Source organism: Calypte anna, chromosome 20 (genome assembly GCF_003957555.1).
Source record: "Calypte anna isolate BGI_N300 chromosome 20, bCalAnn1_v1.p, whole genome shotgun sequence".
In the NCBI taxonomy this organism is placed as follows: Eukaryota; Metazoa; Chordata; class Aves; order Apodiformes; family Trochilidae; genus Calypte; species Calypte anna.
Window position 1 is genome coordinate 6,074,177 of NC_044265.1, and position 26,386 is coordinate 6,100,562.

General features: G+C 50.2%; 1 protein-coding gene across 1 annotated transcript in view; it reads left to right on the forward strand.

Moving 5' to 3' along the window:
- The first annotated feature begins 12,175 nt into the window (after positions 1–12,175).
- B4GALT5 (beta-1,4-galactosyltransferase 5) overlaps positions 12,176–26,386 on the forward strand; it is a 34,874-nt gene continuing 20,663 nt past the window's right edge. Inside the window, exon 1 of the mRNA XM_030463143.1 lies at positions 12,176–12,338. Within this exon, the coding sequence (XP_030319003.1) occupies positions 12,212–12,338 (127 nt within the window). The 5' untranslated portion in view covers positions 12,176–12,211. The remainder of the gene's footprint in view (positions 12,339–26,386) is intronic.

Here is a 26,386-nt window from a genome sequence, read left to right on the forward strand (position 1 = left end):
TGCATGTGTATCCATCCCTGAATTTGATGGCACTTTGCATGTGTTTGTGTGTAGAGGGAATGACAGAGAAAGAAGATGATAGCAGTAGAAAGTGTAATTTGTAAATTAAGAAAAACAAACAAAATAACAAATAGTGGAAACATCAGTTATGTTCAGGCTCAAATTAGATTTTAAAACAACAACACCCACCCCTTCCCCTACAAAAAGCCAGCAGAGGCCATAAGCAGATGTCTTGAGAGACAAAGAGCAGGGGAAGCAGATGCAGTCCTGCTCTCCATAGCCTCTCCAGCTACTCTTCACTGTATTGAAATCCTGGAAACTTGGAGTATCTGCAGCTTCCTCTGTCATCCAGTGCCCTGTTTTCATTGGGCTGTGAGCAGAGCCCCCTCCTTTTCTGTTCTGGACCTGGCTGCCACCAGGTTCCTTGGAAGTGGTCCATGTGCTGGGAGGACCAGGGGAGTTGTGTCCACACTCGCCCTCGGTGGCCGGGCAGCAGCTGCTTCCAGGGCAGAAGCCATTCATCACTCAGGAGGTGAAACCCAAATACCAACTGTAGAAAGCTTGGCTTTTTCTGTCCCCTGTTCTCCCTCCCACATCAGTCCTTCTTTGCCTGCCCCTCCACTGGGGGCTATTTTTAAGGCTGAAAACCTTTGTGTTGAGGGCAGTGTTTAGGTATTCTCTGGATTACATTCTTGTTGGCATATAAATTAAAAGTTCTTCCTTCTTCCTTGTCACAGACTATTCTGAAAGCCCTTCTTGTCAGTGGGAATTAACAAATCTTTGTGACAACTCTGATAAACAGAGTGTTTTGTTAGCTGGATTACGGTTACTGGTACCAGCCCCAAATGAGTCCAAGTATCTGTTGTACTGGTGAGAAGCATCTGCTGTGACATGTCTACAAACAAATGGCAATGGGAAAAAAGAACAACTGTACAAACAACTGCATTTCTTGCCCCCAGCAGTAGCCTGGAGCTGCTGGGCACTTCCAGGACTTGTCACCTCATGCTCACACGAGCAGCCTGCTCTTGAGTTACCTCCAAAACCTGCCTCCAAATCCTTGCAGGAAGCAATGCAGGGCCCTTTCAAGAAGGATGCCAGTCTTCTCTGCTCTTTGCCAGCAATGGGATGGCACAGCAAGGGTAGCTGGGACATTGGGAGGCACCTGGGGTGGGCACTCCAGTGTGAGTTAATGACAGTGGTTAATCCCAGTTAATGACACAGATTTCCCACCAGCTGGGTCTTCCCAGCTTCCAGCCTGCCTCTGCTCAGTAGACCTGATGCAGCCAGAAATAGGGAGATCTCTGCCCAGTCCTGTTTAGCAGATTGTTGGGAATCCAAGCTGTAGGGCATAGATTTTTTGTAGGCTCTTTTACCCTATCCATGGTGCTTCTGCTGGGAGAGAGAAGTTTCACAGCTGAAATGATGCAGGTATCCAGGTCAGTGTCCAACAAAGTCATAGCAGAGAGAAAAATAATCTGAATGTGCTGATTCCTGCTCTGATATTAGCCCACACTTTCTCTCATGTCTCCTTGCCATAAGCAGCAGCTACTTGTGGTTTTTATGGGCATCCCTCTGAAGTGTCTCCCTGGAAGAATGTTCTGCTTCTTCTGTTATCTCTGTAGTTCCCTCATCAGGTCAGCAAATGCTTTGTTGATAAAACACAGCTCCTGTTCACACCTACTCCACAAATCACTTTTGACACACAACATGCAGCCCCCATATCACAGAGCAGGGCATCCCTTCCTGTGGCCATATGGACAGAGCAACATTGCTCCTGCAGCTTGGAGCAGAGATAACGGGAGAAGTACAAATTTAAGAGAGGTAGAGTTAAAAAGCAACAATAAGAAAGAGCAGTGGCAAGAGCAGTAACTATCTTGCAGGAAAGGGGGGATATATAACAAAAGAAACAGAAAGAGTGAATGGAAGGAAAGCTGTTTAGCTGTGGTGGGCTGGGAAGCACCCTCCCAGTTGCTCACTCCCTTGCAGTGGAACGGGGGACTTAGAAGGGCAAAACTAGTGGGTTGAGATAAAGACAGTTTAATAAGTGAAGCAAAGCTGCATGAGCAAGAAAAGCAAAATAATGAATTAATTCACCTTTTCCCATTGGCAGCAGATGTTCAGCTGTTCATAGGGCTACTTGGGAAGAAAAATGCCATAACCTTGAACATTCCCCCTTCCTCCTCCTATCTCTGAGCTTTTATTGCTGACAATGACATCCTATGGCATGGAATATCCCTTTGGTCACTGAGGATCATCTGTCCCAGCTGTGTGTGCCTTCCAGCTTCTGACGCCCCGGTCTACTCACTGCAGGGGCAGAGTGGGATAAAGAAAAGGCCCTGATGCTGTGGCAGCCCTGCTCAGCAGCAGGTAAACACTGGGGTGTTATCAGCTCTGGTTTAGTCACAAAAACAAAACACAGCAGCCGACCAGTGCCTCTGCAGAAACCCCACTCTGCTCCAGCTAGACCCAGTCCAGCAGCACTGGAGGTGGAGAAGCTGGAGGAAAAAGAGCAGGAGCTGAGGGCAAGGAAATGATTTATTTTCTTGGCAAGGCCGTTCTGGGATTCTCTTCTCTTTCCAAGAAGAGATTAGCTCTGCCAGCCTCCTTTCACTCCTGCAATGATTCTTCTGATAGATCCAGCTACTCCTTCTCTCTGCCACATCCATCCAGCTGTGGCACAAGGACTGAAGTGGGTGCCCATTGCCCATTGCCATGGTGTTGCTGGCCATGTCCCTGCCCTGCTCTGGGTGTGATGAAGCTGTAAGTCAGCAGCTCCCTCTGCTCTGACAACCAAGGGAAAGCTCAAGGCCTTCGTCTGATATTTACTCCAATTAATTTCAGGGACACTGCCAGAAAAATAGTAGCACAGTCTCATCCCTCTGTCCCAGCAAAGCAGCCCTGGCTTAAAGTGATCACTGCTATTCTAAACCTGGAAATCTGCAGTGCTAGTGAAAATGTTAACAAAAAGCTGTTTGCTTAGTTTAAAATACCTTTCCAAACTTAACAGCTGAAATCCAGGCTGTGTACAATGAACTGCAGGCTGTAAAATGTATTATTTTTTCTTGTTTTATCTGAGGAAAAAGTGCCCATGGCAAAGCCAAGCCTGGTTTGTTGTTGTAACCAGGCACCATTCTTAGCAAACTCCCCTGCTCGCCACAGTCAGCTGCTGTGAATAGCTAATGGAGGTTGCATAAGAAGAGAAACTCCTGGAACCTTGCTGAAACCAGCTGTTGTGCTGGTAACACAGGGACTACTTCTGTGAATCACGAGGTGGTGGTTGGGGACACGGAGCAGTTAGGGCCAGCAGCCCCATTAGGACATGGGAGCTGGGCACCTCTGTATCACACTGCAGAGTGTCACCTGTAAAACCCTATAATGGATCCTGTGGGTGGTGGTTCAGACAAGTAGCATGTGTGGCTGGCACATGAAATCCCCACAATTACACTGCTTTAACTGGGTGACAGCAAGAAATAAAGAAACTATCACACCTCTGGTCTTAGGAAATTCAGTTTGACTTTTAATTGGAATATTTCTGGCTGCAGTTCTGTCATGTGGTCTCTCAGGTTCTTTGTAACAAGCAAATTCAAGTCTTGATTCAAGCCCACTTTAGATGATTATATTCTACTTTCTATATTTTCCCATTTTCTCTGCTAGCTGGTGATGCTTTGCCTCTGCTGCTTGCCCTGTGTGCCAGGTCATTCAGCACAGTCAGCTGCAGACCCCGGCGTGGGCTTGGGCTGAGATCCAGAAACGTGGTGTCCATCAGGAAATATTCTGCTGTTTTCTAGGTCCACCCTGACACAACTGCCATGTGTCCCTGGGGGTTAACAGGACCACTGCAGCCCTGTGTGGGGAACCAGGGCTGGCACCTTTCTTTGTGTCTTTCCTGGGCAGATGGTTTGTACACACTCAGCAAATCCATCGTGCTTGAAGGGTGCTGATCCATCACACACATGTAGGCTGTTGCCCAGCACCTCCACAACAAATCCGATGCTTCCAGAAGGGGTTGGTCTTGCTGTTCATTCACTGTGTGATGGAAAGAAAAATTCTGTACTTTTTCTTCCTGTTTTTTTTTGGTTTTTTGGTTTTTTTCACTGTGTGTGGCAGCACAGCTGGGGCTGCAGCACAGCACTGCCAACCAGACTGCAGCTCCAGCCTGCTGTAAATAACTCTTCTCTTCTCCCCAGGTAAAACATCTCAGCTGAAAAAGAGCATGTATCTGGGGAGCTGCAGGCAGGCAGTAAGCTGGCCTAGGGGGATACCTGCAATTCCAAAATAAGTCAGTTCCAGGAGCCTTAGGATCCATTGCACTGAGGACATTAAATCAACATATTTCACTCCTAGGGTTCTGCTTATGTCAACAGCTGATGCTTCAAAGCATTAAGTAATTAAAAAAATCAACTGCCCTGTAGTGTGAGATATGTGGTGGAGTATTTAGACCAGATTGTCGTGACTGATGCCATGCAAACCTCCAAGGCTACTTCAAGAGATGCTTTGCCCTTGAATTCTTCAAAGAGAGGAGGACATGGGATTTGTGCATGGCACCTCTTGGCCTTGCTTGAAGGTCACCAGGAGGACTCTGGTGTTTTCCAGGATCCAAGCAGGCAATCTGTGAGCTGTAGTGCAAGTGCTGTGACAAGCAGGTGTGTGCTTGTCCCTTGGTGGCAGCTCAGCTCTTCGACACCAGCCTGGACTGTTGAAATTGTTCATTGACTTTTTTTCTGCTCAGCAAGTTGAGCCAACACCCTGGAAGCAGACAGTGCTGAGTCCTTGCCCCTGTCTCACCCTGAACTTCCACAGCAGTGTCAACCGCAGAGCTGTGAGTGCCAGGGCCTGGGGCAGTCTGTGTTTTATAGTTTGCAAGCCCATATTCCGAGTCCTGCTGTTTTATCTGCTACAAATAATCCTACATTCAAACCAACTGGCCCAGAGTTTCACTTTCTGCTCCATGCTGTGGCATTTCTGGTCGTTAATTTTTCAGAGGCACCCAGCAAAGCTGAGTAATGCAGGGAAGCAGCCTCAGACTGCCTGAGCGTGGAAGAAGCTCCACATTTGGCATCCAAGAAAATGTATGTAAATAGCTTTTCAAAGGCATTCTCATCACCATCCACATTGAAAGCAATTAAAGCTCCCTCAGAGTGACACTTCCATGCAAAAAACATTATCCAGCACATTGCCAAACTCCGGCACAGACGAAGAAATCATTGGAGGCAAGAATTCTGGACTCTGAGCTTTTGTTTTCCAGATGAGGTATAAATCAGTCACAGCAGCAAAAGCAGCTGCTGTTTCAGAGCTGGTCAAGGTCTCTTTGGCTTCACTTCACCTTTTCTGCTCTCAGTTGTGCTCGCTCCCACACAAAGACTTCTGAGTCAGATATTTATAGAGTGACAGCAGGAGTTCCACTGCAAATAGGAACAAAATCAAGCATGAAAGGAAATCATTAGGATTTCCTCTGAGTAACATAAATATAGTAAAGGTGCAAATGCTCCTTCGGGGAAAAATTGGAGCATACAGCATAAACGGTGCCAGTGCAAAAGCAGCCGGAAAGCCTAGAGGAGAGGGAACCCAAAAGGATGGTGTTGATGGTTCTAGCAGATCACTCCCATGGGCCGAGCTGCTTCCCAAGCCTTGATTCAGCACATGCCTCAGCCCTGCTGAAGTTGGTGGCTTTTAAGCAGCTGTTTGAGTTCCCTGTTAAATTGCAGATTATGGGGAGGGGAAAAGGAGAATGGCTGAAATGGGTGTCCCTCACCTGGCAGCCCCACATGTGGTGTGTTGGTGTTACCCAGCTTGTGTCAGTGCCACATCAGTGCCCTACACAAGAGGAACCATCTGGGGTATGGTCCTGCCTGCTGCTCACCAGACCTAGCAGCTCCCACAGAGCTGTGTGGTGGCCGTGAGCAGGAGCTCTTCCCCCTGATAAGTTACAGCTCATCACAGCAAACATTTAGCCAGGGTGTTGCTGCTAAGGGGATTGTTGCAGGAGCCAGCAGCATGCAGGCAAGGATGGAACAGCAGGGACAGCTTTCCAGCCCTATGCTGTTCATGAGGACATGGGCAAAATGAGGAAGTAGAAAACAAATTCCCAAGCTCCTGTTGGCTGTGAAGGGCAAAGGAAGCCTCCTCTTTCCTCATCAGACCAAGACGAGAAGAAATCACTGGGTGCATTGTTCACCATGCTGCTTCTGAGCAATAAACCCAAAACAGAGCCCATGCTAAGATTTTAAGGGAACTGAAAGGCTGCACATGTTTTAAGAAAGCCCTGCAAGCCTTCTCCTTGTACATCAAAGAGCAATGACTACAGAGGCAAAGCCTGGGTGGTCAAAAGGTTCAGCTCTTTGCATTTCTAATTAAATATTTATTCCAGTTAATCAAAACCCAAGCTGGGAAGAAGGTTATAATGGCTGGAAGCCTTTATACTTTACACCAGAAAAATATCCAAATATATTCACAGAATTAGATATGATTCAGCTATGTGGCTGAAAGTGTAAGGAGGATTCCAGAATGGAGCCCTTTGGTAGGGTCACCTGTGTAGTTTGGCACTGCTCAGGGAATGAGTGGAAATGGTTGTAGCTACTGAAGGTAATGGGTATTTTTTGCTGCACTGCAAAAGAATTTATATTCTGTACTTAAACCACCATATTTAATGTAGCTGTGGAAGGTTCTTATTCACCATGTAACTCTCTTCTCTTCTTGGGAATCCAATTAAGCTGTTGGCCTTTGTGAGTTAATTTTGCATTATGTAATTATGGGTTAATAGAAAGCAATTTCCTCTGAAATGTTCTTTTGTTCCTCATTATCCCTGTCCCCAGATGTCTGGAATGCAGTCACATTTCTACATGGTGTGGAGTCCTGAAGTTTTTTTACAGGTGACTTAAATAGAAGCAGAATTTCATCCCACTATCTTGCCTCTGATGTTGGTTTTGAAATCCAGCTGCGTGTCTGAATAGTCCAGATGTTTCTTTTCCATCCCTCTTGCCTGTCAAGGGTTTTACCTCTCCCTTCACTACTGTTTCTTCTGGTTTTGCTTGATGTCCTTGCAATCCCTCACAGACCAGTGAAGAGCAGCACTCTTCCACACCATCTGCAAACATGGCTGGTGCAAACAGAGAGTTTGGCATCCCCATCTTGACCTCCTGGTGTGCAGAAATGGGATGGGCCTATCTATTTTCTGAGTCTCAGACAGTTTGGGCTGTTTGGCAGTATTTTAGCCCAGTCATTGTCATAGCTTTTCGGGAGGGACTTTGCTAAGTTATATTTAAAAATCGGGATAAATTACTTACATAAAATTGCCCAACAACTTTATCTCTTGTCTGATGAAGTTTCCTTCCTTGGGAAATTTTGTAACGTACATCTGGATGTATTCCATTGACAAGATATTCAGATCTCAAAGGCATTCTATGAGTTTTTGTGCAAGTCCACTTTAACTGGGCTAGATAGGTATGCTGACACAGAGACAACAAAATCCATTGAATCTCTGAAAAGTGCTGTGACAAGCTTAGTATTTCAGCCTTTTTTTTTTTTTTTCTGATGACAGCCACCTTCCAAGTGAACATGGAGCTCTGCAAAATCACTTCTGTTGATGTTGTTTCCTTTTGGGAACTATGACACATCTGTTGACTGTGGTAGAATGAGCTGTCCCAATAGTTAGGCACGTGCATGGCTATTAAGATCAGAGCCCTAATAGTCTTGTTAGAAAGTGTAGTGGGTGGCATAATCTGAGAACATGTCTACAGCAGTCCTCCTTGTAAGGAGCACCTTGCAGCATTCGGTGGTGTTTTGCCATCTTAATAAACAAAAATCTGACTTTGGTTTCCTTTCTGTTACTGCTGACACATCGATGTGAGATAAAATAGCAGTGCCTGTGGGTGGCAGTGGTCTAATACCAAGCCAAAACCACCAGGGCCACTTAGGTGCGCTCCTATTGCCAAATTAAGTACACACCCTGTTGTGTCTTTCTGAAAACCTGCTGCATCAATAATTATGTCTGTGATCTGGCACACAGCAAACAATATGCTGAGTGAATATTTATTGCATACACTGTGTCTGTGGGCGTGCATGTAGAAAATATTTATATTCCTGCTATGTATACATCCTCTGTGTCCTGCTCCTGCTTGAAGCTGGCGATGACACTGTCTTGGCTTTAAATGGAGCTGGAGCAAGCCTTATGTTTCAAGGAGACTGTTAGTAAAAAATAGAGAGAACACATTGCTTTTTCAAAGCCAACACCTGGTCAGCATCCAGTCCACCCAAAGTGTCCATCTCTGAGCGACTCAGCTCAGGTCCCACTTTGCTCACAAACTGTCTGGCAGCAGAAACTCCAGGGAAGATCCAAAGCAAACAGCACTGCTGAGCAGAGGTTGGGCTGACATGGTGTGATGCTGACTGTCCTCACCTTTATAATGGAGGCATTTTCCTAACCACAGGATGGAATCTGTTCTGGAAAGTCTCTACCATTTGGGCTGAAGCTGCCAGAAACTGCAGAGACTGTGACAAAGACTGCAAAACACTAGTGAGGGCTGTGACATCCTTGCTACAATCTGTACTTCGCAGAAGTGGCAGAACAAAGATTCTCCTCCCAGATCAGATATCCCACAATCAGCCTCTGTGTAAAGTGACAATAAGAGATGTGCAGTCAGAGAGGAGCAGCCTTTTAATGACCATTTCAACCCCCAAAACTGAAGATTATCTTCCCACAGCAACCCTTTTTGCTGGCTGCCTGCTCTGGGGTCAGCTTCTGCACCAGGACCTGCTGCTCACCTCACTGGCAGTGCTGTCTGGCCCTGCCTGCTCCCTGCTGGGCCTTGGGAGAAGGTGGCAATGCCTGTTCCAGGGTTGAATCCTTGGGGTTTTTCCTGGGAAGGTGGGTTTGTCCGTTTCACAGGGTCCAGACAGCCCTCACCACCCGCTCTTGCAGCGGCTCTGATACTTTTGCAGCTGGGTACAGGATCTGGCCTGCCAGACATCTGCCCAGCCTGGCTGTGCCAGCGTTCCCCAGGAGCTAGGCATGATAGCTGCCAGGTTTGGTCTCCCACACACCTTGCTTGAGCAATCGTGTTGGTGTGACTGCAGATACACAGCTCCAAACTCTCCAGACTGCGCGTGGTGTAATGGTGTCCGTACCCTCCCTCCGAGCACTGCTCTCGCGCCAGGGCACCCCCAAGCCATCAAAACAGAGCTTTCCCTCCAGTGATGCAGAATACCTTTTATGTGGAGACATGCTCTAAGGGTGCAGTGAGGTCTTCTTGTGAGAGTAGGTGCACTGGCAGGACCTGTCCTCCCATTCCTGCTCATGGCTACACACCAACAGACCTTACCTTCCCCTTCAGGCTGCCGGCAGAGCTGCACATACAAGCCCTCCTTGAAGAGTCTCAGACACCCTCAGTAGCTTAACTCTCCAGAAAGTGGGTCCTTGCTCACCTACCCCAGGCTGGGAGGGTGGAGGAAGGTGGTGGGGCAGAGCCATGGCTCCCCAGACACAAACCCTCCCTGCACCCTCCTTGAAGCAGCCCTGCTGGGAAATGCTCCTACCCAAAAGTCCTGAACTGGCCCTGTGGAATGATGCCAATAATCCTACCCTAGAAGTGCTCCCTCAGTCCTAACCTAGTCCAGTGGTATAATCTCAAACTTTTAAACTGCTCTTCCTGTTTGATTTGATTTAATTTTACTGTATTTTATTGGAAGAGGGTGATGGGAGGGACAGCGGCTTTGGTTGGTGTTTCTAATCCCTTGGCTGGGATGCAGCAGAGAGACAGGGAAGCGAGAAGAAGAAAAAAGAGAGTAAACAAACAAACAAAAAAAACAGGTGGGGAAAAGTGAAGTGGGTTGATTGGGGCAGAGCTGAGCCCTGGGAGGAAGGGAGGGAGAGGGGAGTTGAGTCAGAGCTGGGGCATCAGGGCTGGCATGCCCCAGTGTGGCTCCAGGGCTTCCCTGACTCCACTTCTCTGTGACAGTCCCCATTGTGGCAGCCCAGGCCTGGCAGTGAGTTTCTGGGTGGCTCCTCCAGCAATGTCATTATTAATTAAATATGTTCAAAAGGTTAGATTATTGGTTGCAATGATGTCTCACCTTCAACTATAGCTGCATCCAACAAATCATAAACTAGCAAGAAATCTGTTCGGGTTTCCTCACCCAAGGCATCCTTTTAGGAGTTGGCTAAAAGCTATTTTGAGAAGAGCAAATCCACCACTTGGCCATGCAGTTCTGCTGGAGTATTGTGGGCTCCCAGAAATTAATAAGGCTCGGGATTTAATTTATTTCAGTGAAGGTGGTGGTGTAGTGGCAATCCTAGAAAACAGGAACAAGCACCAGTTTCCTAATTCCTTAAGATGATGCAGCTTATGCAGACTCTCCAAGGAAACCCATGCTTTCCTCTTTGGCTTCTTGGCTCTTGGGATCCTCTGCACTCAAGATCCTTCTTCTCCTTGGCACATTAAGAAAAAATAATACTTTACATTTTAAAGAGAGATTTCTACTTTTCTGCTAATCCCTGCTCTTTTTTTATCTTCACTTTTATCTCCTCCCTCTTCCGAGAATCTAGATATCTAACAGGAGCCTGTTTGTTTCCCTTTTGTCAAACGTGGCGACTGTTGTCTTTATTTGCCCTTTCTGCATCCAAGCTGAAAAGGAGGCTAATCTTTCCCAAGATTACTGTGATACACAGCTGTACCTGGAGAATCCTTCATCCCAATGTCTGGCCTTGAGCTGACGTGGGGCTGGGCAGTCACCGTCTGGCTGGGTCGGAAATTTGGATTGAGCAATGCCTCATTCCCTGCTGGGAAGAGGCTCACCCTGGTATGTGGAGGCAACTGGGGACACACCAGGCATGTCCTGTCAGATGGTCTTTCCCCATCTCCCACCCCACAACCCATTTTTCCTGGAGATGTTGCTGCCTTTGCTGCCCAGCCTGGTCTACAGCCCTACTTCCTGACCTGGGCCTGGAGCCTGGGATTGGTTTTCTCAGCCCAATCTATTGGTGAAGTAAGGAATTATCTCTCCCTCTGGCCTTCCCTGAACAAAGTCTGAGTTGCACAGATCCTGCTACCATAAATGAGCTAAAAAGTACAGCTTTATGGGCTGGACTGGGCCCCATCTGCTCTGCAGCTCCTTCTCCTGGCTCCCCTGATGGGGATGGCATGTCTTCTCACCTAAATTTTCATTTTCAGGCATCTCCATATCTCCTTCCAACTCCTCCTACACACAACAGAGGAACTGCCCACAAACATGTGCAAAACTACTTAATTTCTCTTTAACCAACTGGGCTGCTGATCGCTGCTAGTGCTGATTATTGCATTGACCGTGATGACTTCGCCCCCTCTTTACTTCTGCCCATCTGTGCCCACCATCTCCTCGCAGGCTGCACCTCCTCCTGCACAATGTCTGGGAGCACCCAGCACTTGTCCAAACAGACCCCTGCTGCCTGGTGAGGTGGGTGCCCCAGATTTATTACTACGTGTGCCAGGGCCATGAGTGGGTGTCTTGGAGACATTTCTTGATGTTCTGGGAGCATGGTTGAGTGTCCCTGGACTAATGAGTATCTCTGGACCATTGTTGTGTGCCTCCGCCATTGCTGGATGTCCCAGGAAATTAAGTGGGGTACCAGGTCCATGCCCAGGTGTCCCAAGGCCATCAGTGGTGCCCCACTACCATGGCTGAGTGTCCTGAGGCCACCAGTGGTGCCCCAGATCCATAGCCAGGTGTCCTGAGGCTACTGCTGGGTGTACTGGGATCATGTCTGGGTGCCCAGGGGCCACGGCCCAGTGTCCCAAGGCTGTTGCTGGGTGTCACAGGTCAATGCTTGTGCATTTCGGGGTCACTGCTTTGTATCCCAGACCCATAAGCTGTGCCCCAGGCCCATGGCCGGGTGTCCTAATGTCATTGCCGAGTGACCCTAGGCCACTGCCCGGTACCCCTGCCCATCAGCGATGACCTAGGACCATCAGCTGGGCAGCAGCCCAACCCCACCCCGATGGCCCGGGAGTGGGGCGGGGCGGTCTCTGCCCAGGATCCCCGGGCTCTGCAGCGGGAGTTTGCAGCCGGTCCCCGCGGCGCCCCGCCCCGCGCCTCCCGCCCCGCTCCGCCCCGCTCGGCCGCGGCTCATTCAGGCGGCGGCGCTGGGCGCGGGCGGCGGCTCGGAGCGGCCCCGGCGCGGCGCCTCCCGCCGGGCCTCGGCGCATGTGAGCGGCGGCAGCAGGGCGGCGGCGGATCGGCCATGCGGTGGCCCCGCGGCCCCCGCGGCGCCTGGCGGCTGCTGCCCCGGCGCTCGCTCCTGGCCGCGCTCTTCCTTTTCTGCCTTTCCTCCTCCTTCCTCTACTTCATCTATGTGGCGCCGGGCATCGGTAAGCGGCGGGCCCGAGGCGCGGGGGTGCGGGGCGGGGGCACGCCGTTTCGCCGCTGGAAACGCTGAGTAATCCGCGCCGGACCGGACCCGGGACCCGGGGCCGCGGCATCCCCGGCGGCCGCTGCCCGGAAAGGGGCGGCCCGGGCCCGGAGCCCCCGGCTGCGGCTCCGCCGGTGCCCAGGGGCTCGGCGCTGGGCAGCGCTTTCTCCGCCTTCCGCTGGCGCCGGGGAGAGCCCGCAGCCCGGTGCAAGGGGAGCTTTCCCCGGGGGTTCTCGGGGCGGACACAGGAGGGGGTGCCGGTCCCCTCTGCGCGGAGGGGCCGCGGGAGGTACCGGCCGGGCTCCCCCAGGGGCTTCCCCGGGCTGGCGGGGCCGAGCTCAGCCGCTCCCGGAGCCGAGCGAGGGGCAGCGAGGCTGCTGCCTGCCGGAGAGTTTGTTTTGTAGAAGTGGCGTGTTGTCCGAGTGTTTGCGGTGTAAACGGGGTCTCTGGCGGAAATCTTCCTCTTTTTGTCAAGCGGGACGATGAGAGGTGCGTGTATTAGGAGAGCGGACTCGTTCCTGTCTTATTTTGCGTTGTGTGCTTCACAGAGGACTGGAGTCCCCGTGTGCCAAAATGGCTCATGGCACCTAGTGCCGGTGGGACTGAGCGCCCATCTCCCGGGAGATACGGGAGAGCTTGTATCTCGGAAAGCAGCTGTTGTCTTCTTGCCGTGTGTCTGTCTACCTTTTGCGAGGAGGCGAGGCTTGTGGTTTGGCCTTCAACCAGACTTTGACAACAATTAATTTTTATAAAAACAATTCTTTTGAAAGAAATCTTGCCGATGAGAGTTTCTCCTTGAAATGTCATTGGTGTTGCTCATGCCATCCCTAGCTTGGACATCCCAGGGAGGCCTGTGTGTGATTTTTTTTAGGTGGCTTTTGTGGGTCTTCACTTACAGATGATGTCCCATGGCTGTTTTCAGAGCCTTTCACAGGGCTAAGTTGGGGGTTGGCTGGTGCATGAAGGCTCATGGGCCTTGTGTCTTGGGCACAGCCAGAGTGAGGACACATCTCCTGGGTCTCCCCACCATGCTTCTCCCTGGCTTGGTGGCCCAGGGCTTTGCTGTCATGATGATTTGATGGGTGTCCTGGAGGTTGGCTTTGAAGCTGTAGAGATGTTCTCTTCCATCTGTTGGAGGACAGTTTCACGCTGGAGCTAATGGGTGGCACAGCCACTGCCTGCTCCCTCTATAAGCACAGCCTGACTTGTCCTCTTCACATGCTGCGGTGGGGCCGTGTTGTTTCATTGGTTGCATCCTGCAGCCCTTTGCAGGGCAGGCACAAGGGATGTTCTCTTCAAAAGCCATGTGGGGCTGTTGATGGACTTCCTCAGCCTGAAGGAAGTAGCTGTACAGTTTCATAAGGAAACTTTTCTTATAAACATGAATGCAACTCATTTTTGTGCAGCTTCTGCATGGCCATCAGTCTCTAAGGGATGCAGGAGATGTTTTAGGGTATAAAATACCGTTTAAAATCCGCTCTGCCCATAGGATTTTCCCTGTGTGGCCCTTGGATGACACAGTCACATTCTATCCTGTGTTCTTGTCATCTGATGCTGAAAGAGGAGGTAGAGAGGTGAAGAAGGGGGTCTCTTTCCCCACCTGCACGTGGATGTCAGGGGTGTTCTGAGTCATCTCCCCATTGAGTGACAGAAGATCTAGTTCCCTTTTTTTTTTTTCTTTTTCTTTTTTCCCCTTCCTCTTTCAGCCAAAAATGTTCTGTCATGGAAACCCAGCCCAGTACTCCCAGGACAGCTGGTCTCATCCTCCAAGTGTTTGGAGGGAGTTTGTTTTCAGGACAGAGTGGTAAGGAGAAGCTTGGAAGAAAAGTGAAAAGTGAGTGAGATGGGACATGAACAGAGCTGGGGGTTTCAGTAAGTCAGCCACATGGTGCGTGATGGAGAAATACTCTCAGTGGGGTGCTCTGGGGCCACTGGCCTGCCTCGTGCAGTGGGGTAAAGCTGTGTGGTTTTCTCTGGCTTCTGAAGGGCTTGAAGAAGCCTCTGCCATAGAACTGTCCCACAGAGGATGTATTGAGGATGTGTCTGAAGAAGGGCATGCAGCTCATGGGCTAAACCATGGGCAGAGGAGTGATTAATCCATTCCTTGATCGTAACTTAATTAAAAAATCCAAATAAGTGGCACCTGAATCTGTGAGTGAGCTTGAACCAGCTGGGCCTGAAAGGGTTTTCATCTGCTCAGTGCTGAAGGCTGCTGGAAGGAGCTCCCTCAGTCGACCTCTGCTTCTGGGGGTCAGGGACCAGTGATGCTGGACATGGACCTGGGCAGCACCAGCCCTTCTAGCTTGGGAATGGCTCTGTGGTAAGACAGCAGCGATGGTCCAGGCATCCCTTTGACAGAGTGTGCTGTCACTGAGACCCTGGTTTGAGAGTGGGGGGAAAATTCATTGGCATTGCTGAGGTTTGTTGTGCTCCAGTGCTGGAAGGAAACAGGGGCAGTTGCACTTTTGGGTGCTGTCTCAGCTCATTGGTGTGGAGCTGTGTGCTTGCTGGATCCCTTGCTGTCTGGAAAAGCTGGAAAACTGCTCCTGGTGCCTTTTGAAGGGTGGGAAAGGGGTGCTTAGCTTGGGCTCTTGGGTTGTGCTGGCCTGTTATCCAATTGGCTGTTGTGTTTGGCTCCTTGTAATGCCACTATGTTTTTGGTCTGTTTGAGACAGAAATGCAGGAAGAAATCCGTGTTTACTGTCAGCAAATCACCACGCTTGGTACCCACAGGGAAGCCAGAGCTTTTGGAGCTTGTGTTTGTGTTGTGCCCTGGTTTATTTGATGCCTGGGGTAGCTCCTCACTTCTGTTCTTCACCAAGGTTTCTTCCTATGGAACTGAAATCTTGTGGCCTCAAGTTTGTGCAGCGATCCAATGTAAACAGTCAGGAGCACCCCACATCCAGTACCTATGTCCCCTCCCCACACACCACCGTAGTGATTTGCATCCCTGAGCTCCCCAAACCACCCCTGAAAGCAAATTGCCAGAGACCCAGCTGATGGCACAAATACAGCAAGGTCCCCTTTTATCAACGCCGTTCCCAGGCACCCACGCGCTTTTGTCCCTGCGGTGGCTGGGGTGATGCTGTGGGTCTGTCTCATCGTGACCATTGTGCCCTGGATGAGGCAGCTGATTGTTCTGCTAGTGGTGAGCTGGGACCAAGGCACGGCAGGGCTGTGGGAGTTCCAGTGGCTGGAGGCTCCAGGAGATGCTCTCCCATCTGCATGAGTCCCTGTTGCCTGCCAGGGTTGCCCTGCGAGGCAGCAGGTACGAGGTGATGCTTGCTCAGGGGGGGAAGGGTGCTTTTGCTCTCTGCCTTGCTCAGAGGTCTTGCCAGCATCATCATCAGCAGGGCAAAGGGCTGCAGGTCAGACTGTGCTGTAATTGTGTGGAATCACTCTGGTCTCATGTTTGAAAAAAGCAGAGTTTGGCATGTGGCAAATAACTTTTTCTGCTTCAGAATTCAGTGTGCACCTTGGGAGACTTTTTTGCAAGGCTTGTTCCTGGCACTGAGGCTCCTGTCCTCCTGGACAACTTCTCTGCATGCCTCTCACCCCTTCAGAGGGGATGTGCAGGAATGGGCTTGCTGAAGCTATTTTATCTGTGCCTGGACCTTTGTGTTGGAGCAAGGGTCCTGCAAGGAGCTAAGCTACAGTCCTGGTGCTCTTTTGACAGGGCCTGGGAAATCAAAGTAATTCCTTCCTGCAGCTGAAAGCAGTAATGCCTTTACAAGCTGCTTGCACTACAAGTTGCTATTTCATCTTGATAACTCTCACTGCAAGAGTAGGAATTTCTCAGACCTTGGACATGGTCCTTGTAGGGAGGGTGGTTGCTGTGTGGCTGGGAGGAGGGAGGTCAGGGTGCTCAGTAACTGTGCTTTTCCTTTGTTGTCTCTCCAGATGTTGGACCCTTTTAATTTAATTTCACTTTTTTAAAAACTGGAATCTTACTTGGTTGGATCTGATGTAGGAAAATAATGCAGAGAATTTAAATTATTGGGTGAAAGATTGTTACCTTTGTGAGAGAGCTGTAATTCACCCTGGCTTTACTTCCTCAAAACTTATCAGGAATTGCTCCTGACCGGTTGTACAGGGCACGAGGTAGCAGCGTTAGCCCTGAATTCCATTTATGATGCAAGAACTTGATTTTGCTAGGCAGGAGTGTTTTCAAACACTCTTCCTTTGCACTGTGTTTCGATGGACAGCAGAGCAGACCAAGGGCTTCCTTTGTACAATTCATTACTGCTTTGGTCCCTTGCAAGAATATTTTATGGCTGAACGTGCTGATCAAGTTATCAGCACAGAGATGTCCCAGGTGTGAGAATGGCACAGGATTTTGCTGTCCCTGGCTTGCCCCAGATTGAGGAGACCATGGTACTATGGGAAGTGGTCAGGACTGTCTTTGGTGGTGAGGAACAGATGAAAAGTGGTGGCTGTGGTGCTGTGAAGGGGGATGGCACTATGGGTATATGCAACTGGGGCTGGTGAGTCCAGGCAAGGGGAGTGGGGAGGTCCTGTGAGGGGTGGGTAGCTGGGCACTGTCTGAACAGCGACAGAAAGTGAAGGTTTGCAGCCCTGGCTTTCATCTTCTAGCTCTTCCCTCTGTAGTGTAAAGGTGTGTGATATCTTACAATGAAGCATGGTCAGCACTGACCTCCTTCACCCTCCTCTTCCTGAGAGATGTGCCAAGCTGCATTTCCCAGACTAAGGAAGGAGCAGCCCAATTCCTCAGTGTATCCCCCTGAGGTTTTTGTAGTCATCAGATCTGACAGTGGCTGGGGTAGTAGGAAATCCTCAAGTGCTCCTTGATACAAGAACTTGACCTCAGGATCTCCTGTGCTATGTGTGGAAGGAGTCTGGTGGTGGCTGTGGGAAATGGTTCCTTTGCTTATATCAGCACTGGGTCTCCTAAATGGTGCAGGCAGGAGAGTGGCTGCAGCTGTGTTTGCCGAGGCTCTGGTGTTGGAGAGCATTTGTTGGAGACCACTTTTTGGTCAAGGCTAACAAATGACAAGGTGTCTTCGAGGACAGGTGAATTACTGGGTTTTCATTGCCTGCAAGCACCTGTGTTGTCTGTCAGGCACATCACGTTTGGGTTTTTTTGCTGATGGGTCGCGTGGTGTTGCAACTGCATAGTGCATGTGTAGAGTTCATGTTTCATCCATTGGTCTCTGGAAGGCCTGACTGACCAGCAGTGACAAGAGCTTCCATGTACTGGTTCATTTCTGGCAAATTAAATGCTTCAAAACTTCAGTGATCTGCAGCAGACCAAAACATAAAGCAAAGTGTTGTCAGCCCAGACTTCCAGGAGAGTTGATCCTCACGAGACTGGGAAGCTGTGGAAGGCCCAGGCTTTAGCAGGGGCTCAGTCAGTTCAGATGGCTGCTGGCTCTGATGGAGATAAGGGCTCTGACACTGCTGCTTTGTTTCCTGAGCTGCTCGTCTGCCTCTTTTCCAGGTGGACTCATTAATTGCATTAACTCCGGCAGCATCTGCTCTGCAGGGTATGATGGACACTCTGGGGACCACTGCAGGGAATGGAGATGAACAACTGGGGAGCTGTATGTTTGCACTTGTTCCTATTTGAATTCTGTTACTACTGGTGGCTTTTAGTATCCAGACAGTGCATGGAGTCTTTAAATGCTTAATTTTATTGGAACTTCTGGGGAACCTCATAAGGGTGGCACTGGTGACCCTCAACATAGGGTGCTGCCTGGGCCCAGTGTACTGTAGGCTGGACAAGGGTGTGCAGAGCCCTCTGCTCTCACTGTGGCAGCACCAGGGGATGAAGGCCCTATAAGAGAAACTGATATGCAGCTATACAGAACGAGAAAATCTTCCCCTGAGCAGCTTTATTTTTAAAACATCATTGTTAACAATTAAATGTTTACTTTGACAAAACCTTTGCTGGATTATTTTAGTAAAGTTTATTTTTGTAGTGGCTTTTCCTTCTTTGCAGTTGAGTTGTTGATCTGGCTGTAGTTTTGTCTTGACAGCATTTTCAACATGGGTGCATTAGGATGGTTAATGTGTGTTTGGAGGTTTCCTAGCACTTGCTCTAAATACTGTATATTGTGTATATACTGTATAGTGGACTGTGATGTTGAAATGCAAACAAAAGCCCCAAATCAGAAAATTTGAGAGATGATTTTGGATGTGTTTTTTTGGACAACATGGAACTGAGAACATTAGAAATGCTGGGGCTTTTAGCATTACAGTGGAGCTTCTGGCATTTTGAAAGGAAAGTTAGACTGAGAAGCTGAGGGGTGATGACAGTGCCCAGCAGGAAAACCACTCTTGGCCATCCTTACTTGGGAGGGTCCCAGGGCTGACAGGGACAGCATGTGTAACACCTGGCACAGGAGGATGCATCCTGGTGGGTGCAGTTGTGGTGCAGAGTGTGATGGGCAGGGTGGTGGTGCCCATTTTCCATGGCAAAAGGGACTTTCTGGGGCTTGGTGGCTTTGCTCAGATGAGGGAGTAGGCTGTTGTGCCTGGGGGGGAGGCAGGTTTGGGGGATCCCTCATGCTCTGTAAACAGTGAATATTTTCTATAAAGCCACAAGTTTCAGTGCACTGTTTTTGATACTTTGTTTTTCCAAGGCGTGTAAATATTACCTTAAGGTGGCAAGAAGCAGCTCAGTCTGAGCTTCTACCTCCTTCCTGGCTACAGGGGTTTAGTGCTTGCTTGGGCTGGACTTCAGCAGAAAGCTTGTGGCTGTGGTGTGTATGATGTCCTAAAGATCATTTTCCTAGGTGTTTGGTTTTGAGGTGCAAAACCAATGGTCTCTTTGCAAGCCTGTGGTTGCATGTAGCATCCTCAGTATGGCACAAACCCCTCCAGAGCCCTTGTCCTACTTGTGGGTATTGTCCCAGGGCCCCTCTGAAGATGCTTTTGGGGACCTGGCCAGGCCCCTTACACCAGAGGGGACTTCACACAGGGTGCTTGTCCCCCTGGCTCTTGCTGCAGGAGACAGTCTGTTTCAAGGGGATGTGGGTTCAATAGCACCCTGTTTTTTTTTTTTTCTCAGGGTTGTGCCTCAGTTTCTCTGCTGGCCAGGAGCTTGCTCTGTTAGAAAACTGCTTTTTTCCTGCCTGATGGATGGGTTGGTGTCTGTGAGATGTTGGCTTGGGGTCCCTGCTGCTGGAGCTGCAGCTGAGATGGTGCCTGCAGAGCTGTTCCCTCCCTGTGGCTTTCTAATCTGAAAGGTAAAGGTTGGGCAATATTTCTGCACGGAGGATGCCACTGCACACGTAATGGAAGGAAACACATACAGGCAAAAAACCTCTGCACAGCTGTGGGTGGGTGGGTGGTGGTACAAGCAGTCTTCAGCTGGCGTTTGTTTGCGTATCTAGGGAATTTTATGGCAAAATAATTGATTGGTTTTACTTGAATGCTGTCGCCATACAAACAATCGAAGGAACCTCTTGAATCCTGGCACTGCATTAGCCACCTCCTTTGCTTTGGAGAGGCTGGGGACCAAGCTGTGCTGAAACTTTATGTTGATCTGCTGCCAAAAGGCTCCTGCACAGGGATCAGAGGGTTACCCATCAACGAGGAGGATGGGCTGGCAGAGGTCTGTGTGATACCTGCGAGAGTGGAACTTGTACCCTTAATTTATGGTGTCTCCCCTCAGCGGCAGGTTGGGAGAGACTGTGTCTGGAGCAAGGGGTTTGGATGGAAAGTAGTGAAGATGGCTACGTGACTGCTAATATTTAGGAAGCTCCTCTAAAAACCCAATATGTACAAAGCATTTAGAATGAAAGAGGAAAAGAAAGACTGCAGTGCACCAGGAAGACAAGTGCTACCTGATATGTTTTATTTTTTTTTCCCCTCACCTACCTAGCAGGAAGAGGAAAGCATTTCAGTCCCGTCCCTGACTGTCATGCTCTCTGCATCCGCGGGTTTGCTGGCAGGAGCTTCAGGCTCTGCCATGGGAGCCTTGGGTGCCTTGCACAGACACTGCTCACGCTGCTGTATCCAGAAATGTGGCCAAGGCATGGCCAGGCTCTGCCTGGGGGCTGGGGTTGGGTGGGAAGCTGCCGAGAGTCAGCAAGTGATGCCCAGCCCACAGGTAAATAAACGGGCTAAAATGGCTGTGTTCTGTGGCAGGAAAGGCCAGGGCTGCCGTAGCTCAAAACAAGTTTGGGCCATGCCCAAGGCGTGTGGTGTTCTCTGCACTAGGGCTGCAGCAACCTTCTTTGAGGGGAGGATAGTGGGTATTAAGACCCTTTCAGCAAACATGGGGTGCCCGTGGAGCTGGGGACCCCCTGGATGGGGTGTGTGACGGCCATTGCCCGCAGCAGCTCTCGCGGGAGGGTGAAATGCTTCCACACATGCAGCGCACCCTTATTCTGCAGTCTTTTTTTTTTCTTTCCCCTCAGTGTTTTTCCAACTCATGTCTTGCTGCCAGAGTCCATATTAATAATGCATGACTTTTTTTTTTTTATGGTGCTTCCTTCCCAGCATCCCTTTCAGCTGCTGAGTCAGAGAAGATTGTTATAGCAGCAACCTCTGAAGCGGTGAAATGCCCCTGCAGTGCTCAACTGCTGTCATTTATCATCCCCACTCCTCTGCAGGCAGCCCTTTCCCTTCCCCTGCTTTGGGTGAGGATACCAGTGCCAAAAGGCTGATTCCTGCTATGCTGGCTGGTGACTGGTGGGATCGGCTCTGCTTGAGCCTTTCTGGCTAGTATTTGATTAAAAGGGATATTGCCTCTGTTGGCAGCTTTTTTCTTGGTTTTGAAATCCTGTGAAGTTTTTTCCCTGATCTGCTTTGGATTGTGACCAAGACTTTTTTTTTTTCTCTCTCTCTCCTTATGAATTCTTAAATCAGTTTTTGTGTGTGTGAGGGGTTTTTTTTTTGTTTTTTTTTTTTTCCTTCTTCCTTGCCCTCCCCGCTAAGATCTGTGCCTGGGATTTTTAAGGTATTTGAAATGACAGAAGCCATATAGCATGTTAACATACTTAAATTAAGGCAAAATCCTTCCAATGGCTGTTGGAACATTCCTGCCTTCTGCAGCAAGGCATGGAGCAGGGATTTGCAGGGCTCCTGCCTCTGGGTTGGTATCAGACCCTGGGAGTCACCTCCCCACAGAGCTGGTCTCCACCGGCTGAATTAAAAATGTGGAGAGAAGTAGGAAGCAAAAGTGCTTTTCAAGGAATTTTGTCTTCTAATGATTCAAGTAATAAATATGTGATGATCTCCAGAGCAGATCTCTCCTGTCCCACGTCCTAGCATGGTTTTCTGTTTGGGTGGAAAGAGCTGCAGGGGGAATCTCTGGGAAAGAGCATCCTCAGAGTCCCCTCCCTACTCAGTGTTCTGCCTCTGTGCTCTGAAAGACTCACCTGTGTTGGAAACAGGATGTGTGTCCTGTAACCCTGGCTGCAACCCTCTGCCAGGCTCTTGCCTGTTGGGCAGCAGGGACAGTCACTCTTGTCATACTGTGTGTCCCACTTGGCACCCAGGCCTTTCTGCTGAGGCTCTACAGGTGTTGTGCTACTGACTATCTCCTCCTGAGGAAGGGGAAGCACAGCCAACATGGTGTGGAATTCTCCCAAAGCTGCAGGTCATCCTCCCTCTGTTCTGCAGCCTGGCTCTCTCACTCAGAGTCAGTGATTTTTCTTGCTGTGGATTTATTTAGGGCTTTGCTGGTTGTTGGGTGCTGGCCACAGGGCAAGTCTGGGGCCACCCTTCCTGTGCTCTTCAGTGGGGAGAAAGCAACCTCTTTCCATGGGCAGCTTTTACCCATTATGAGGGGAAACTTTGCAGAAGTTTCTTGAACTTCTGTGCCCTGACTCCAAATGGGCTTGCTGGAGCAGTGCTGGGAAGCAATGTGCCCTCTTGCTGCTTCTCACCTGGGCTGTGCCCCAAGGGAAACCTTTGTGCCATGGGCAGCCCTGCTTGCCCAGTAGAGAAACTCAGTGCCACCCACAGCGTGCGAGATGAGCGACTTCCTTCGCAGCTAACAAGATTAAGGTGGATTATGCTATGTATTTAATCAAGGGCTAAGCTTATTGCCTTGCTTGAAATGGATCAAAGCCCTCAAAATGCCAGCCTGGAGACCAGCTACTGAGCAAGATTGTATTTCTGTGTGGCAAGGCTTGCTTTGGAAGGAGCTGGGAAGTTCAGCAGGCAGGTTTCAGACTGCAGCAGTGACCAAATGCAAATACAGATGAGAAGTTTGAAGCAATGGGGGGAGGTAGGGGTGTGTGAATGCTGTTATTCAGCATCTGGGAGGGTTTGGGGGAAGAAAGCTTCCTCTTCTTGCTTTCAGTTTGCAGCCATGTTTCCAGCTCCACGCTGAAAGGTACAGGAGATGTTCTAGCTGTTGGCAGTCAGGCTTTTATCTTCTAGAAAAGCAACTTTAATTTTTGTGTGAGCTTGTGTGGCTCTGCAGCAAGGACCAGATTCTCCAGCCCTTCCACAGGGAGCCACCCAGCCCCTGCAGTGGCCATCAGCAGCATTGGAGCTCACAGGGCTCTCATGTCCTGTTGTCCCCGTCCCCACAGCAGTGTTGCCCTGGGACCCTTTGGTAGCAGAGGAATAGAGCAGAAGATGCTCTTTGCTGCTCTGTTATTTCTCTCCTGGCCGTGGCTTTGGCTGTGGGGTAGGAGCCTGTGTCTGACAGCAAGAGCCATCTCTGGGGGCAGCAGGTTGTCAGCTATGGGGCTCTTGCAGGGCTGGGGCAGGTGATGCTCTGCCTGCACCTCATCCTGGCCAAGGGCTGCCTGGCCCCTGGTCACTCCCCAGCATCATGAGCAGTGCCTGGTGTGGAAGGGGGACAGGGACAGGTGACAGCCACAGCAGCAGACCTGCGCATCAAGGCAGGTGGAAGGAAGTGTCACTGTCTGCAGATATTGAGGCAGCTTTAAAATGACTTTTCAGTGAAGAGTTGTTGTGGTTGCTGGGGTCTGCCTGGAGTGGTATGGCTGTTGTCTCATCTGGCTATGCACAGTTGTCTCTTTATTGCAGGGCTAAGTGTTGGTTTTTTGGTTTGGTTTTTTTTTCTGCTGTGAGAGGAGTGCTGGTGCTCACGTGTGTTGCTGAGCAGGCTGTGGAAAGCACTCCAGCTATTCAAATCACCTTTCCTCTTTCTTAAAAGAAGTTTATTCCAGTAACCACTTTCCTTCTAGCCACCATTTAACATGAGGGGGTCAGCTGCAGCTCATGCTTCTCCTGCTCTGTGAATGTGACATCCCTGCTCCCTGGGCTCTTCCTGCAGAACAGAGAACACCCCAACCAAATGGCTTGTCTCAAGGAGTCTGTGCTGGGGAACAGGTACTGGTGACTTCTGCTTTGAGGTGAACTTGTGCAGTTCTCATGCAGCAGCAGGTGCCTGTGCTCCTTGCAGCATCCCTTTTGCTTAAAACACTGCTGAGGATTTGCAAGCTTCTCTCCCCTCTGAATCTCAGGCATCCTTTTGTTATTGACTCACCACATGCTACAGTGGACATAACCCTGAAGTAAACACAGGGAGACAAATTCAGCTGTGTCTCCCCTGTGCCACAGGTGTGGGTGTCCATCTCCCCAGCTCTCCTGGGATGTGGCCTGAGCCCATGTGTGGGGCTGGCAGAGCTTCTTGTGTGACAGCTAGGTGCAGAGTGTTCCCATGTTTAATTTATGGCTAATCAAACCTGCAAATGAGGCTTGGCCTCACTTCTCCTCCAGCCCAAGCCCATTACGTGGCCTCCTGCCCTAACTTGCATTTGTAATTACAGGCAAGGATTGGTCAAGCATCCGTTTGTGTTTCAGAGGCCTGGGCAGGTTTTCTAGCTTGCAGTCATCCTGTCAGCACTGGCTTTCAGATGTCTCGGATGGTATCAAATGGTCCAACAGTTTCCAGGCTGCAGGAGTGGGGTGTCTGCTGGTATGTGGCCCCATCAAGCAGCTCCAGTGTGGGTGGTTCAGGTTCAGGAAGGATCGTAGGATAGGAGCAGATGGAGGGAGCTGTGCCTGGGGGGCTGCCCAGCTTCAGGGTTAACCCTGCTTTCACCTAATTAAAAAAGAAAAAGGCCAACAGATTGTCTTGTTTGCTGCTGTGCTGCAGAAAGCTGATAGCAAAGCAGAGCTGGCAGTGGGTGCTGACACCAACCCTTTCCCCCAGGCTGCCCTCTCCCAGTGCTGTCCCCTGCCCTGCCTGGAGCGGGTCCAAAGGAGAGCAGCCAGGCTGGTGAAGGGATCCAGCACAAATCCTATGAGGAGAGGCTGAGGGAGCTGGGGGTGTTCAGCCTGGAGAAGAGGAGGCTCAGGGGAGACCTCATAACCCTCTACAGCTCCCTGAAAGGAGGTTGTAGCCAGGTGGGGGTCGGTCTCTCAGCAAGACAAGAGGGCACGGTCTTAAGTTATGCCAGGGGAGGTTTAGGTTGGACATTAGAAAGAATTTCTTTACCGAGAGGGTGATCGAGCATTGGAACGGGCTGCCCAGGGAAGTAGTGGATTCTCCATCCCTGGAGATACTTAAAAAGAGACTGGATGTGGCACTCAGTGCCATGGTCTAGTAACTGCAGCAGTAGTGGATCAAGGGTTGGACTTGATGATCTCTGAGGTCTCTTCCAACCCAGCCAGTTCTATGATTTTATGTCCCAAGGGTGCAGCAGGTTCCTGGTTGGGGTGCGAGTTGCACTTGGTGGGTACCGAACCCCTGCAGGTTGAGGTTCCCATGTGAGGCTCGTGTCGTGGGGCAGTGGGCTCCTGGAGTTGGAGGCTTCCTGGCCAGCTTGGCTCTGAGCCTGCAGAATGGCTGAAAACCATCTGTGATGTAAGAGAACCCTGTTACAGTCAGGGAAAGGCTGTGCCTGCAGTAGAGCAACCTGTATGAAATTTGTCAGTCATTCTCCACCTTTGCAGGTGTGTCCACATCTGGCTTGGGAGTGGGTCAGAACCCCCCCAGGTTGCAGGATGCTGCTGAAGAGCATGGTGGCCCGTGTAGGGCTGTGTCAGCAAAGCCAAGGGCTTGGCCATGTGTGGCAGATAGGGGAGCAGAGGAGGATGGTTTGTTGAGCTGTAATACCTTGGAGGAGCAAACATGACCTGGACAAATTGGGTAACTTGAGTGGATAAATTGGTGTAATCTAAAATCTCGTTATCCAGTGTGGAGGGAAGGGCTGGTGCCTGGGCTGGGAGGAGGAGGATGGGCTGGTGCCTGGCTGTGTGCTGGTGCTGTGCTAGGTGGGTGGGTGGGTTGGAGAGGCTGGCGTGGGTAGGGTCCATGGGACACCAGTCCTGATCAGCTTCTTCCCACTGGCCTGGAGGAATCCTGCCCTCACTGCCTGCCCACTTCCTTCCTTGTAGCCCTCCCAAACCTGGAGTGTCTGCAATAGCCAGCCCTGCCTGTTTTAGGTGAGAGGATGTTTGCAGAGGGAGAGGAGGAGGTTGGTAAACACCTGATGAAGCTGCCCTTGCTTTCAGCTGTCCTATGTTGGGTTCTCCTAGTGCCTACCAAGGCAATGCCATGCTGTCCACTGGGCAGCTGCTCTGGTCTTTGTTGGTGAGATGCACATGGAGATAGATGGTGTTTGAATGCATTGGTTTTCATATGCAAAGGAAATGTGCCATCCCCAAGACTCCAATAGCTCACTTGATGCCCTTGAGAGTTTTAACATCCCACTGGCAGCATGGGGATTGGAGGCTCAGGAGACTCTTAAATGGGAGTTGGATGCTAGAGGGGACAGAAATCAGAAGCTGGCAGCTCTGGGTATGCCCACAGGGAGTTGCTTGAGTAAGGTCAGGAAAACTCATGCCAGGATCACCACAGCTTCAGGAGAGCACAGGGTCTTTCCTCTCCACATCTGAAACTGAAAGCCCAGGGATATAGCACAGGGACTGGCAGTGTCTTGGTACAGGAGGTGGCCAATATTTGACTTAGAAGTTGTATTTCTGAGCCATCCTACCCTCCTGGTTTGCACACTGAGCATCCCCTTGGGCTTCAGCATCTCACCCTGCCTCTGCTTGGGGATGTGGTTGTGCAGAAGAGAGCCAACATGCTCCCAGCTTGCCCAAGGCCCA